We start from the raw sequence: 15,241 nt of genomic DNA on the forward strand, positions 1-15,241 counted from the left end.
TGCTTTTCTTCTGGCGCGACAGATCTACGAAGCGGCAGCATATCAACCCGATTACGAAATTAAGACCAACCAATTGATTGACGAGTCCTGCCACACTAAGACCCATTGCTGACCTGCGATGCACGGGTCACAATATAAAAAAGACAAAAAATGTAAAGAAGCAAGAAAGAAAAAATGATTCTCATATTAAAACTAAAAAAAGAATAAAATGTAACAAAGTATGTCACAATAAAAAATTGCGAACCCGGACATTGATCAGGGTTTATGTATAAAAAAAGACAGTGAGACTGAAAGGTCCATTATGAAATAGTCAGACACTTTGAGCACAGATGTTTATAAAACAGTCGTACACCCGGATCAATCCTGTGAATATGTCAAGCGTAGACAAAAATAAATAATTGCCGCTGTTCAGAATAAATATACATAGAAAAGAGGAAACACGTTTAAAATACACAACTGTTTTTGAAGGAATATGTTTTATTTATTTGATATGTATATATACAACAAAAAATATAGGTTATTGTTTCCATGGTGACGTGATAAGAATTTAAAACGGTGTTTGTGGATAAACTCGCAGAATGTAGGCATTTATATCTGCTTTTCTCCTTTGTTGCATCGCATGGTGAAGATTTTTCAAAAAGTTATTACCGAATGAGACCTTTTCTACCACACAGAGTTACTGCGACCCTTAAGATATCCGCAGATCTTGGGATGGCCGGCGACGCGGTTGTAAAGACCCATCATGTTGGGGAAGTTGCTGAACATGGATTGGTTCTCCATGTACATGCTCTCCATGCAACAGTAGAACATCATATCACACCACATCATCTGAAAGAAAACAAGTGTAAAATAAATCCACGAAAAGAAAAGAAAAAAAAAGAAAGCTGAATACGAACAAAAAGAAGGAAAAACACGATCCAATTTATTTTTTCTTTTCTTTCTTTTTTTAAAGTTGAACCCCTTATCAATTTCGAACAATATTTCATCCATCTTCAAAGAGCCAAAGTTTCCGATTATTTGTACTTTTCCTTGCAAGTAATATCTTGCAGTTGTTGTTCTTATTCTTGTTACACACAAGAGCTGTGCGCGAACTCTTCTCTGTGAAGATTTTCGCGAATGTTCCTTTATTGGTTTAAAAATTGGTATAGACACTCTTGGAAACATCATTATATATTAAAGAAATAGAACAAATAAATAAAACTGTTCTTATAATACGTTAAAATAAAAAATAAAAGATTGAAATAGATATATATATTTATGATGAAATTAATGGAAATAGATTTCAGACAAAATAAAGAAATAAAAAGGAACAAACCGTCTAAGTTGAACTTTACAATCAACATTTATTATTCGACTGAATATTCCAAAAAAAAAAAAAAACAATGTAAATTGTAAATTGTTGTTTTTTGGAGTATTCAGTCGAAGAATAAATTTGGATTGTAAAGTTCAACTTAATGTTTTAATTTTCTTTCTCTTATAATACGCTCTACTCTCTATTGTGTATTGAGCTTTTTTAATTCGTTTGGGATTATATTTTCTATATATAAATACTGTTATTTATATTAGTTTGAGGTTTACCATTATGTATATCAGGTAAACACGACAGCCCTTTGTTTTCATTAATATATATATATATATATATATATATATATATATATATATATATATATATATATATATATATATATATATACCAGGGGCGGAGATAGGACTAGTTCTATTCGTGACCGGCACGATCAATAACTCGGTCAATATTATTAAAAATCGATTAACAATAGATCGTTTTGCCAGAGAAATGTAGCTGTGAAGCAATAAATTATCAAAGTTGGGCGCCCAAATCCTTTATTGGTGAATAAGGTGAGAACTCGTTCGTTCCAATCCAAATGGTTTAATGACATTGACTGGTTATGTGCAAGTAAATCTGAGGAAAAACTCTATTGTTGGCCTTGCTTGCTTTTCACGCTTACATCAGGACACTCATGGACTGATACAGGCAATGTACGTTAGTCAATCTGTGCTATACAATGGAGTGTAACACAATAGCAACTATGATGACTTATTTGGGTCTACGGTCCATGGGTTGGGAATTGAAGTTGACAGAGGGCAGTGAGGGGCACGAGTAGCAATAATAGGCTAGAGTTACCACTGATATATATATATATATATATATATATATATACAGTAATGATCATATTTATTGGCACGGTAAAATAAAAGTTAAATTTTGTCTAATAAATTCTAAAAAAAGGGATTAAATTAAAGAAAATAACAAAGTATATTATGTATTTTTAACTGGCCTTTCCGATGCAGCAATCGGATTTTAGAAAAAATAAATAGCAAAGGAACAACAAACATAATTGCAAAAAACCCTTGTTCAAAATTATTGGCACGGCTTTGTTTTTCTTTTAGTATCAGTATAATATCAATCAATTTCCGGTTTACGTGCTTTCTGAACTTTTTTATAGCCATATTATGCTTGTTTAACGCTAATTCAGTGAATAATTTTTTTCAGATAATTTTTAGATAGCGATTTATTTAAACTATTATAAGTGACTAAATTATAATTTTCAACCGCCATGGTTAAAACTAAGGAACACAGCGAAGACGCCAGGAAGCTTGTTGTAGCATGCCATACCAATGGGGAGGGCTATGATAAGATTTCAAAGCAGCTAAACCTTCCCAAATCCACTGTTAGAGCCATAATAAACAAGTTCAAATCGCAAGGCCACGTTATGAGTTTAGAGGGTAGAGGGAGAAAAAGGATTCTTTCCCCAAGAGATGAACGGAAAATAGTTCGACAAGTAAAACAAAACCCAAGGATCTCTGTTGGGGAGATTGTTGATGAACAGAGCACCTCTGGAGTGAATGTATCTCGACATACAGTTGGTAGAGTTTTGAAGAGAGCTGGTTTAAAAGCATGTCGTCCGAGAAAGACTCCCTTATTGAAGCCTATGCACCTGAAAGCAAGGCTAGCCTTTGCAAAACGTCATATTGATAAAGATGTTGCATTCTAGAAACGTGTTCTATGGACTGACGAAACGAAAATAGAGTTATTTGGCCATAATAAAGTGTCTTATATTTACAGAAAATCTGGCGAACCTTTCCTGCCTAAGAACACCATGCCCACAGTGAAGCACGGTGGAGGCAGTTTGATGTTTTGGGGATCCTTTGCTGCCTCTGGACCAGGGCGACTTGTTAAGGTCACAGGTAGCATAAAAAAGGAAGATTATGTTAAAATATTGGATGAAAACCTGAAAGACTCTGCTAAAGAGCTCTCACTTGGTCGTCGTTGGTGGTTCATGCAAGATAATGACCCAAAGCATTCGGGTAAACTGACTAAGAAATGGCTTGAGGACAATCATATTAATGTTTTGGAGTGGCCACCACAAAGCCCAGACCTTAATCCAATTGAAAATTTATGGAGAACATTAAAATTGAGGGTAATGCAAAGGAAGCCTAAGAATCTTATTCAATTGGAGGATTATTGTCAGGAAGAGTGGGCTAAAATTACTACTGAAGAGTGCAACAACTTGGTTGTAAACTATGAAAAGCGACTGAGGAAGGTAATCAAGGCCAAAGGCTATACAATTGATTATTAAATAAATCGTGCCAATAATTTTGAACAAGGGTTTTTTGCAATTATGTTTGTTGTTCCTTTGTTATTTATTTTTTCTAAAATCCGATTGCTGCATCGGAAAGGCCAGTTAAAAATACATAATATACTTTGTTATTTTCTTTAATTTAATCCCTTTTTTAGAATTTATTAGACAAAATTTAACTTTTATTTTACCGTGCCAATAAATATGATCATCACTGTATATATATGTGTGTGTGTGTGATTTATTTTTTATTACCGATTCATCTTTTTGGTTACATATGTTTCGGATGTTGGACCATGTTTACGATCCAACAGACTCGTCAGACCTTACAGAAATGGTTGTTAATATTTGGAAGAAGTGTTTTACAAGAAATATAAGGAAAAAAGGGGGGGGGGTAAGAGATAATAAGTGGGAGGGAGACGGGTATCAAAAATATTTAAGTTTTCAGGGTTAAAATACATTAGATTGTAGTGCGTGTGTGGGGGTAGCAGATTCAGAAAGCGTGGGCGGATATATATACACACACGCACACACACACACACACACACACACACACACACACACACACATATATATATATATATATATATATATATATATATATATATATATATATATATAACTTAGGCATCTAATTTTCATAGAGAAAATACGCTGCTCTCCCCCATCATAATATATAGTCCCAAACTCTCCGACCCTCTTGTCAATGGCGATCCCTCTTGAAAAAAGCCCGCATAAATCAAGCGTAACGTTAAATGTTCGTTCTATTCTAATATATATATATATATATATATATATATATATATATATATATATATATATATATATAGAGAGAGAGAGAGAGAGAGAGAATAGCAATAAAATAAGAGAAGGAAAAATGAAAAGATATACTAAATTATATACATTTAATTGTTTAGTCAATAGATAAATACATCAATTTTGAGTGTACGATTAGTAAAGCTCTTTATACCATGGCATTTCGAACCCTAATGCTTCGTATCAGAAGAGGAGAGATGCTAAATAACATATGAAGGATGCAACGTCTACCGATAGCTACATTAGCAGTGAAATAATACTCCTCACACTCCCAATTATTTCGCTCCTAATGTAGTTATCGCTAGAGGTAGCATACCTATTATGATACCTAGCATTTCGTATCCTTTTCTGATGAAAAGCATCATGCTTCGAAAAACAATGGTATAAAGAGTTTTATTTATTCTATACCTCTAACTTATGTATCACCTTTGATGATTAAAGTAATTAATCTATATACATTAGTATATATATTTTTATATTGTATTTTTATATATCTTATTGATATTCTATACAGGCACTGACGCTGTTTGTGATTTTTGACATTATTTCGATAGTATTTTCTTAAAGAATCGATTTTATTGTTTTACTCCCTATATATATATATATATATATATATATACATATATATATATATATGTATGTATATATACACACACACACACACACACACACACACACATATATATATATATATATATATATATATGTATATATACTGTATATTTCGACTTATAGACAATCCATAAAGTTAAAAAAATTATCGTATAAAACAATATTTGATTAGGTACCGGGTGTTGCAATCGCTACCCAAATCTAAACAAACATGGTTTCGTTATTTAGCAGTCGTTCATACAACCGATATATGAGAAATTCATTATAATTTGCTATGATTTTGTACCTCGTCTTATCTTCCGACGGTCGCCTTATACACCGAAATATACTATAATATATATATATATATATATATATATATATATATATATATATGTTACATCTCTGCGCTGACTTTAAAAACATTAGATTTTATATATATATATATATATATATATATGTATATTTATATATATAACTACTCAATTTACCTACATAAAATTAATATACGAAAGTATAGATTTATGCGTTAACTTTAAGTATTTACTTCAAAAGTGCTCAATACGTAGGTAGAGCTAGTTAGTAATTTATAAAATATATATGGCGATTAAGCTACAAGAGCCCTAGAGTGGATGAAACGCGGAATATTCAGTGTAGCTTAATCGCCATATATATTTTATAAATTAGTATATACATGTATATATATGTATATATATATATATATATATATATATATATATATATATATATATATATATATAAATCTAATGTTTTTAAAGTCAATGCAGAGATGTAACGTATTATATACACAAAATGAAACAAACTGAATATCATAGTTGAATAAGCAGCGAGGAGTTACCTGTATTTATATCATCCTCTATCTGTGCTTGAACCTAAACGTAAATATCATGACAAAAGGGTGTTTCGTAAATTGGTCCGCCTGCAGATCTTTGTTTCACTGTTTTTTTAAAACCTCTTTCTGATTACAATATTGTCGTCTTCAAGTCCATTGTAAATAAGATCTTGTGAAGCCGACCCTTAAATAATTAAATTATACCAAATTTCAACCATTAATAATTACTATTTTGTTATCTTGGTGACCGCCATACACTCATAAACCCTTAGCCTTCATAGATAGTGACTCCCTTTTAAAAAACTGTGTATCCTGGTTCTAACCCTGCTGTTTATTCACATAGAATATTTAGCCCGTCATTAGAATTGTCTATCGACTGCCCGTTCTCCTGTCCACATATACATGCAAAACTTTAAATGTAAAGTAAACAAACTTCTCGTTGTTCGGGATATTCTTATAAATCTGACCCCTTATTCTGAGTATCTTCGTGCGATCTATTTGAAATATGTCTTAGTTGGAGGAAGATGAGATTTTTATCTAAATTTATAATCATAGGAAAATTTCTTAGGTGATTCGAATTCAATTTTCTCTTATTTTCATATTTGTTTTTTGCATTTTTTTGCATTTTTCCATATATTCTTACAATTGTAAGCTTTGCGTATTGAAGTTTAAATGGTCAATTTTTTCACAGATGAATCTGCAAATTTAAATTAACTTTGGATTAGTGTAACGTTGTCCGGGAACCAACACGTTGTAATCTCAATCGCCATTTATTTCGTCATTCTCTAGTTCCTGATATGACGCACACCATGTTTACGTCTTCTCGAGCGTCATTCGTTCCTTGAACGTAATCTCGAACGTTCTTCGCGAACTTTAATTCAATCTCTAACGTGGTATTTTAAAAATTGTATTTTTCCCCTTTACGGTGACCCCATTTCGCATGCATAAGCATATGTGCGTCCACGCATACATTAGGTATATTAGGAATGGCTGCGTCTTGCGATGCATAAAGCCATAACTTCAACAATCATTTTCGATCTGAAACCGGATCCAAAACGTTTCTCCAGTTGCTTTTCGTTGCAATCAAATCGTTGTCGATTGACAGCTTTCAGTTTATTTTGGTCTTCTTGTTGCACCGTGGGTTCATTAGGAGACTTGGTTGGCAATTCTTCCTGGCCAATTGTAGGGAATGTTACACTCACTCTCGTCGTTGTTTGCATGTTATTACGATGCTACCTGCTAATTAGTGTCGTCTGTGATATCTTTGTTCAGAGTTGTGTCGCTCCATTTTATTCTTAGAACCTTTCTTAGATACTTGAAATCAAGCATATTTAATTTCTTAGTAAATTCGGAGATGCCAAGTTTCACTTCCTTATAGCAGTGTGGACATGGCGTTGCTATTTTAAATTCTTAATTCAGATTTCGCTTTAATATTGTTTCTTAATCTTGCAAAGCTGATTAAAATTTAGATGAAGTTTTAATTTACATTTGTACAAACATTCAATATTTAATTAGTGACGGCCTTTCACAAAATGACACCTAAAATATACTCCCTTTTCCGCCTCCGAATCCGGATAGCAATATACTTTACACTTTTCTATACAATTTTTAGACTGAAGCAATTAATCCTAAATAAGATTGCCCTTTTTAAGAGACCAAGATTTTCCGACAATCATGGCAAAAAAAGTCAAACAACTTACCTGGTCACCCATGAAATATTGGCTACCACCATTGCGCATAGTGAGGGTCCTCTCCATGAAAGGCATGATCCTGTTGTAGGTGTTCATATACCTCCAGTACATGTAATTCTAGAAAAAAATTACAAATGCGATAATAAGTTAATGAATATTTGTGTCTAGCAGGAAAACGTACGCCTATGGAATTCTGTTTTCCTGCCTTTTAGCTGACTAAACTCTAGTCGTCTTCAAGTCCAACGTAAACAAATTATTGTTGAACCACCCTTTTAAGTAATCCAATTTACCAAATTTACAATACTAACGATTACTACGATATTGTCACCTTGACTTCTGTACGCTCTTTCACCCTTATACTCGATTGGCCCCTGAAATCAAATAAGAAAACACTTACGTCGTAATTACCGCACATACTTTCACCACCGAATCCATAATCGTTCATATTGTACTGTGAAAAAAGAATAGAGTTGGAAAATGTAATTCTACCACAAAATGGAGTGTGCATATAATTTGCATAAAGATTTTAAATATTGTCAAAAACAGATCATGGGATAAATATTTCGTTTCTTTAATATAACATCTTGTTAAAATGAAAACGACGTTTTTATTTGTTTGTTTTTTTTGTTTTTTTATTTTCTTTTTTTTTTTTTACAATAAGCGGCTTAATGAGTGGATGTGACAAGAAGAAAAAAGTTACAAAAATGAGACAGTAGAAGGGTAAAATAGCTGTCGGTTGATACCTACATGGTAAACGAAACACCCTAGGATCAAATTTGTTGTTGAAATCAATCATGTGCGTAGTCAGAACGTTTTCTCCATCGCTGTCTAGGATAGGTTACTTCAGTTTATACTTCTTTTTATCCGGTAACCGTTTACATACCCCAATGTAGCTTATTAGCTTATGTAAAATGCGTAGCATAAATAACCTGGCGTTATATATATATATATATATATATATATATATATATATATATATATATATATATATATATATATATAATAACCTTCCCTTGGCTAGAGAAACACACCTATAATCGGACGATCACGCCTTTATGTGCTTTAGACTTAATATGCAACACAACATTAGCTACTTTTATTTCTCTATCGCTCTCCCCTGACCCAGGACTGCACCAAAATAAACAAAGTCTCTGACAACATAGACAAACCACTCCCCCTCGACACTAGCGCACAAGTACATGGATTTGGCGACTTTAATGTCCACCACAAAAACTGGCTTGGATTCTCTACTTACACAGACGCAGCGGGCAGCACAACACAGCTTCTCTATAGTTCATTCCCTATCACAAATGGTTACGTTCCCAACCCGTTTTTCTGAACAGCAAGAACAACATGCATCATTTCTAGATCTGTTTTTGGCCACTGTTCCCGATGAATTGTATAACGAATGCTGACAGCCCACTTGGGAATGTTGATCATGCAGTGATAATGGTTGATATCGCCGTAAACTTTAGAACAAAAACTGAAGAGCCAGTGCTCAAAACAACGAGACATTATGAAAAGGGTAACTGGGAAGCCATCAGAGATCTTATCAGAGATGCCCCATGGAAAAATATTTTTTCTATTGCTTCTGAACAGTGCTCAAATGAGACCACCGAATAGTCCAAAACTGCAACTGAATCACCATTTCCCCATGCAGAAATTTTATAGCAATCCCCACTCTCCTCAATAGTTTACGTCTACTTGCGCAACTGCCATTGCTCAAAGGCAGCATGCATACAGCAGATTTAACCGACATAAGTCCCGTTCAAACAGAGAGAAGTATATAGAAGCTAGAAGTAACAGCAGCTAAAAGAGAATTTACTGAAACCACTAAAAAATGCATCGAAGCACAAAAATTAGGAACTCGTGACTTCTGGAAAATCTACAACAGTATAGTAAATAATGGGCAATCAACAATTCCCCCACTAACCAACAATCACGAGGTTGTTTGCTCAGCAACCGAGAAGGCTAACATGCTTGCCAGTCGGTTTGCCTCAAACTCCACACTGGACTCTCTCAACCACCCCCTACCTGAATTTCCTATGCAGACAGACGCCACGCTAGTCGATCTGAAAATCACCCCTGCTCAGGTGTATGTTATCATAAAAAACCTTAACACTTCAAAAGCATGTGGGCCCGATCTCATCCTAGCTGTGCTATTAAAAAAGTGCTCAGCCGAAGTAGCTCTAGTTCTCTCCAAACTCTACAACAAATGCCTTAATGAATCTTGCTTTCCGGGCTGTTGGAAAACTGCTTCTGTGGTACCAGTATTCAAGAATTCTGGCGAAAGAACGGGCCCATTAAATTATCGCTCCATTAGCCTCCTCCCACTTCTGCCAATATATTTGAAACCTTAAGTAACCATACTCTAGTCCATCACCTTACAGATGATAAATTTCTGACTGACTAACAATATGGATTTAGAGAAGCTCGTTCCACAGCAGACATTCTAACTGTAATCTCAGAACGTATATACCACTCACCGGACAAAGCCGGGGAGGGCAGAGCGATAGCTCTAGATATATCTAAGGCTTTGACAGGGTATGGCATGAGAGTCTCCTCAGGAAAATTACATCATACGGTATCACTGGTAGAATACTAAACATAATTAAATCCTTCTTAGATAACAGAAACATCCAGGTTGTCATCGACGGTCGTACATATAAACAATATGATATAAATGCGGGAGTGTCCCAGGGGTCTATCCGTGGATCTCTGTTGTTCCTAATATTCATAAATGATCTCCCCGACAAAATTGCGCTGAGATGGGTATATATGCTGCTGACACCACACTCTATAACAGGCGTAACAGAAAAAAAAATGAACGCATATCTAAAGAAATTGCAGAAACACTAGAAGGTGACCTCCAATCTGTAGTGGAATGGGGACAAAAATGGGTGGCCACGTTCAATGCCGCCAAGACTAAACTAGTTTCCTTCAATAATTACAAGAAACCCTCTCTACCACTAATAGCAATGGCCAACGACTCTATATCTGAGAGTACATCTTTCAAACTCCTTGGCCTAAGGTTCACAGGAAACATGAGTTGGAACAGTTACATAAAAAGCATTGCCAGGGCCGCTGTAAAGAAGGTAGGCTCTCTCTACCGTGCTAGAAAATTACTGACACCCGAAAGTATCATGTACCTCTATAAGGCCATCATTCGCCCATGTATGGAGTGTTGTTGTCATATTTGGGCTGGTGCATTGTTTCCACAACCCAATAGGCCATGGAAAATAATTATATATAATCTTTCACATTCTGAAAATTCTATAACAAAAATGGCTCGTTAGGTTAGGTCTGCTGGATGGCGTCGTCTTTTCGAGTTCGAAATCCCTACCTGTGAGACATCGGCTTGTGATGAAGTAGGGTATTTTCCACAGCTTCAATTCGTCGCGGTTTGCTTGATCTGTGTTTGTTAATAGTTTAGATAATAATTTCTTGTGTGCGGGGCATTTGCTCAGTTAGTAGAGTGTTTCTCTCGCATGTAGGAGGCTCGGTTTCAAATCTCGAGTGTGGATATGTCTGACCGATGAGCCCAGTTCGTTGGCTGACATGGCTCTTGTGGGCTGCGGCGTTCTTTGGGTTGTAGAAATAATAATAATAATAATCTCACATTCTGAAAAGTATATATGTGTGTATGTGTTTTTTTAATATAGCACCTGTATAATGTAATTTCTAATTTCACAAGATTTAAACTTGGATTTTTATAAATCAAACATACATAATAAAAAGAAGATAACGCCTGGGAGAATGATATAATGGTCAAAACGCTACTGCTTATGTGTTGAGATTCTAAGACATTACATTAGTCTTAAATAGTATGGTTAGTTGAATTGCATATGGAAATATAGTATTAATATACTTTCAACTTTAAATGTCGGAGTAATAATACAGTTTTAGCTTCAGACACAAAAATACGTAATTTCATTGATAAAAAAGATAATGTTTATAAAATAGCAAAATACATTACTTACCCTGAAGCGTCCGTTCTTCCAATGGTAGTATCTCATGTAGTCGTGCAGAAGTTCGTAGAAACAATCACATATGTAGTCACACCTGAACATGTCCATGCTATTGCTGCCGTAGAAGTCTGTAAAAGTTGAAATTATTATAGCATATATATATATATATATATATATATATATATATATATATATATATATATATATATATATATGCGAGTCGTTTGCAGGCGTTTTCAGATTAGTTTGCTATCTTTATACGTTGCAAAAGGGTGAGAAATTCAGGAAAGGCTTGAGGATTTATTAAAGGGCGGAACGATAAAATTGTCGCCCTAAAGAAAACAACGCTCCAGATTTATTTTGAAACTTTTGTCGAAAAATTCAATTCAAGTAACTTATTTATGTAGTAGAACTGACATCTATTTTATGTAGTCACGTTCAGCTTCAATCAACGCTTCGATACAGGTCCGGAACTGGGAGCTTGCGGTGGGAGCTCGGCAACTACTCGGCGAATGGCGGCGATCAGGTAGACTGCAGGAGGGTCATATTGGTGATGTTCTCGATGTACGACCAAACGAAGTACTCCAGGGTGTTGAGCTCAGGGAGGGAGGGAGGGAAGGAGGGATGTCAGTGAGAGAAGGGTGCAATGTCATGACACTCCTTCTGAAGCCAAGCCTGGGTATATTTGGACTTGTGCGCTGGCGCACAGTCCTGCTACCACACTCAGAATCTGCCACTATGACAATCCAGCAGTGCCTTTTAAGGGTGCTGGCTATGGTCTTGCTTCCATACCTTGCATCGGTACAGAGCATGTACAGCGGCGCATCTCCGATCTCACTCGTTAAACATTGTGTCACTTTAAAAAATGATTGACGGCTTTATCGCTCTGGGGATTTGTACTCAACTGATCAACTAGTAGATAATCTGTAACACAAACGAATAAAGTTTTTATTAACCGGAAATGGAATCATGTCTTTTCTATGACGACAATTTTATCGTTCCATTCAGTATATATCTTCAATTTATGTTCCAATCGACCCTAGAATTCGATTAGTTTTATAAATTTCGATCTCTTAATGCAATCAGAATAAATATATAACTACCTCGTCGCAAAGTTAGAACATTTTGAATGTTTAAACCCTCTCACACTATGAACCTAAGAGGTGCCTTCAATAAATTTCCAGATATTTTTGTACTGGCATCTAAATTTAAATTGTCGTAGACTGACGAAAATTCATTATGGTATTGTTATGCATCTAATATGATGGCCGACCAATTTTTATTATTTTAATGAACAGCTACAGCAATACTTGAAATACACCCTACTAAAGCCTGATTCTTTTTGCCAAGGTCGCTGGAAAAATGGTGGGATCTTTCTATCGATCCGGTAGATATCTCACTGCTGATGCTATTCTCTATCTATATAAGAGCCAGGTACGTCCAAGGATGGAATACTGTTGCCACATCTGGGCAGGAGCTGCTAGAAAGGACTTGGCCTGCCTTGATAGAGTTCAAAATAGACTTCGTAGCCTCGTAGGAGATGTCCTTTTCTCTTCCTTGCAACCTCTATCTCACAGAAGAGATGTTGCGAGTTTGTCTCTGATGTATCGTTATTTTCATGGAAAGTGTTCGACTGAGCTTCAATCTATGGTCCCCCCTCGCCAAACTTTCACAAGAGACACTCGTCTAGCTGTAAACACTATTAATAATTCCCCCCACTCTTTATCTGTGCCTAAACCTAAACGTAGATTCCATGAACAAAGCTTCTTTCTCAGAACTGCACGCCTGTGGAATTGTCTTCCGTTTTCCTGCTTTCCGGCTGACTACAATATGGTTGTGTTCAAGTCTAACGTAAATAAGTTCTTGATGAGCCGTTCCATATAAGTTATCAAATTTACCAAATTTTCATTACTAATGATTACTATATTGTCCAATTTCTACTGTACACTCTTTAACCCTTATCCTTGAGTGGCCTCTTGGCCTTGATAATGTGGTGATGCCGATGTAAATAAAAAAGCCTGATTCTTACAGTTGGTTAATTTCAAAAATCCAAGCTGGACGTGACAACACTTCAGAAAAACGAAATGCAATTATATACTGTTTTAAACTTGGTAAAAATGCCACAGAAACATATATAATGCTTCAGACTGCTTTTGGACCATCTTGTGTAAATCGAGCGTCAGTTCTTGAGTGGCATAAGAGATTCAAGGTAATCACGGAGTCTGTAAGGGATTATGAGAGATATGGGAGGCGTGAGGCAGGTAGAACACTAGAGTTGATTGGCCAAATAAAGAATTTTATGTAAAGAACCTCTATGTCTATAGAGACAAAAAAGTACAGAGTTTGATGTCAGTGTGGGAACTGTATACACAAAAATTCGCGAGTAAGGTGCGGATGATTTGCGTAAAGTTTTTCCCGTTAGTGCTCAGATAAGTCTATTTGACCATGACGGTCATCAAGATAGTTCAGCACTCTCCCTATAATCAAGACCTTGCTCTTTGTGACAGTTGGTTATTTCTCAAACTAGGAAAACGTTAGAGGCTCTCGTTATAAGGGAATTAAGGCGATGAAAAACGCTTTAACGAGGGTCATTGACATGCTCACACAAAAGAGCTATCATGGAGCATTTCTAGAAGTTGTTAGAACGGTACAACAAGTGTATTGCAGCCGGAGGAGATTATTTCGAAGGCGACTAAAGTGTCATCCGTGTGCAATCAATAAAAGTGGCAATACGAAAAAAGTCTGGAAAGTTATTGAAGGCACCCTGTATTATTGAATGAGGCATTAAATAGAGCATGAGTCTCCCGAAAGACACATGGAAATTCGAATTTATAATTTATATTTAATGGTTTTGTAATACTTACTGAATTCCCTGGCCAGGTACCTGCAAATGGCCATTGTCTCGGGCATTCTCATACCATCGTCAAACTCCAGACAGGGCAAGCACATACCGGAAAAATCTAAGAACAAAAACGAAATGTTTTAGAAAAAAAATAATTACAATGCAAATTTCTAGCTATTTATCAAATTTATTAATGCAAAAAAAAAATGCACTGAAAAATGTTTGAACTTTTTAGTTGTCCATATTTTAATTTGAATCTAATACATAAATTTCACTGTGTCTGTGGTCAAGGTCAAACTGTAGCGAGTATTGCTGGAGATCTAAATATTTAGGTTTCGATTTTAACTGATAACACCCACGTCTTACAATACGCTTACACACGCTGATATTTTAATTCATGAGGAGTAACGAGAGGATAGCCCCTTCCTTAATTTAGCTAAGTTACTTATGCTAGCCTATTCTTGGAGGCTTTTCGGTGAGTATAGTTATTAATTTGTGGTGTATCGAGACTCCTTTGTATCCTTTCAACTCTTCCCTTGGTTAATTTATAAATTAATTAAGATATTGGGAGTTAGGGGTTATGAATTGTAGTATTGCTACAACGAGAGCCTCGTTATTCGTTTTTCCACCTTATTTAATGCGTAGCCCTCAAAGTGTTTGCAGTTTATAGCCGATTCTATTTTTACTTTTATTTAAGATATCGAGATTCAGGCAATACTGGGCGCTTTGCTAGTCTAATTTTTGAAACTCTTTATGTCTGTATATATGTCCGTCTATCTCAATTTTTCAAACTGTTCCTTCGATAAGCAAGTCGTTGAGCGCTGCAAAACAGGTCAAGTAATTGCATTTCTTTGTGGCCCATAGTTTTATAGTTTTTTAAC

The 15,241-nt window shown here is 35.3% G+C and overlaps 1 protein-coding gene across 1 annotated transcript; it reads right to left on the reverse strand.

The window, feature by feature from the left end:
- Nucleotides 1-663: 663 nt before the first annotated feature.
- LOC145265255 (S-crystallin SL20-1-like) lies at nt 664-11,626 on the reverse strand. The gene is made up of 4 exons (XM_080121038.1): nt 11,531-11,626; nt 7,948-8,001; nt 7,560-7,667; nt 664-828 (listed from the first exon to the last, which is right to left on the reverse strand). Exons 1-4 carry the CDS (start codon nt 11,624-11,626, stop codon nt 664-666), a joined length of 423 nt encoding a protein of 140 aa, XP_079977164.1.
- Between the last annotated feature and the right edge of the window lie 3,615 nt (nt 11,627-15,241).

The sequence above is a fragment of the Euprymna scolopes genome, chromosome 40 (assembly GCF_053919585.1).
Source record: "Euprymna scolopes isolate OS-2025 chromosome 40, ASM5391958v1, whole genome shotgun sequence".
In the NCBI taxonomy this organism is placed as follows: Eukaryota; Metazoa; Mollusca; class Cephalopoda; order Sepiida; family Sepiolidae; genus Euprymna; species Euprymna scolopes.

What these genes read in the sequence shown, in the direction of transcription:
- LOC145265255 (XM_080121038.1), bottom strand. Translation starts at nt 11,626, where the DNA reads ATGGACATGTTCAGGTGTGACTACATATGTGATTGTTTCTACGAACTT. An exon ending in GGAAGAACGGACGCTTCAGG is followed by an intron (nt 8,002 to 11,530) that starts GTAAGTAATGTA and finishes CTTTTTTCACAG; the next exon opens with TACAATATGAACGATTATGG. An exon ending in AATATTTCATGGGTGACCAG is followed by an intron (nt 829 to 7,559) that starts GTAAGTTGTTTG and finishes GTTTTCTTTCAG; the next exon opens with ATGATGTGGTGTGATATGAT.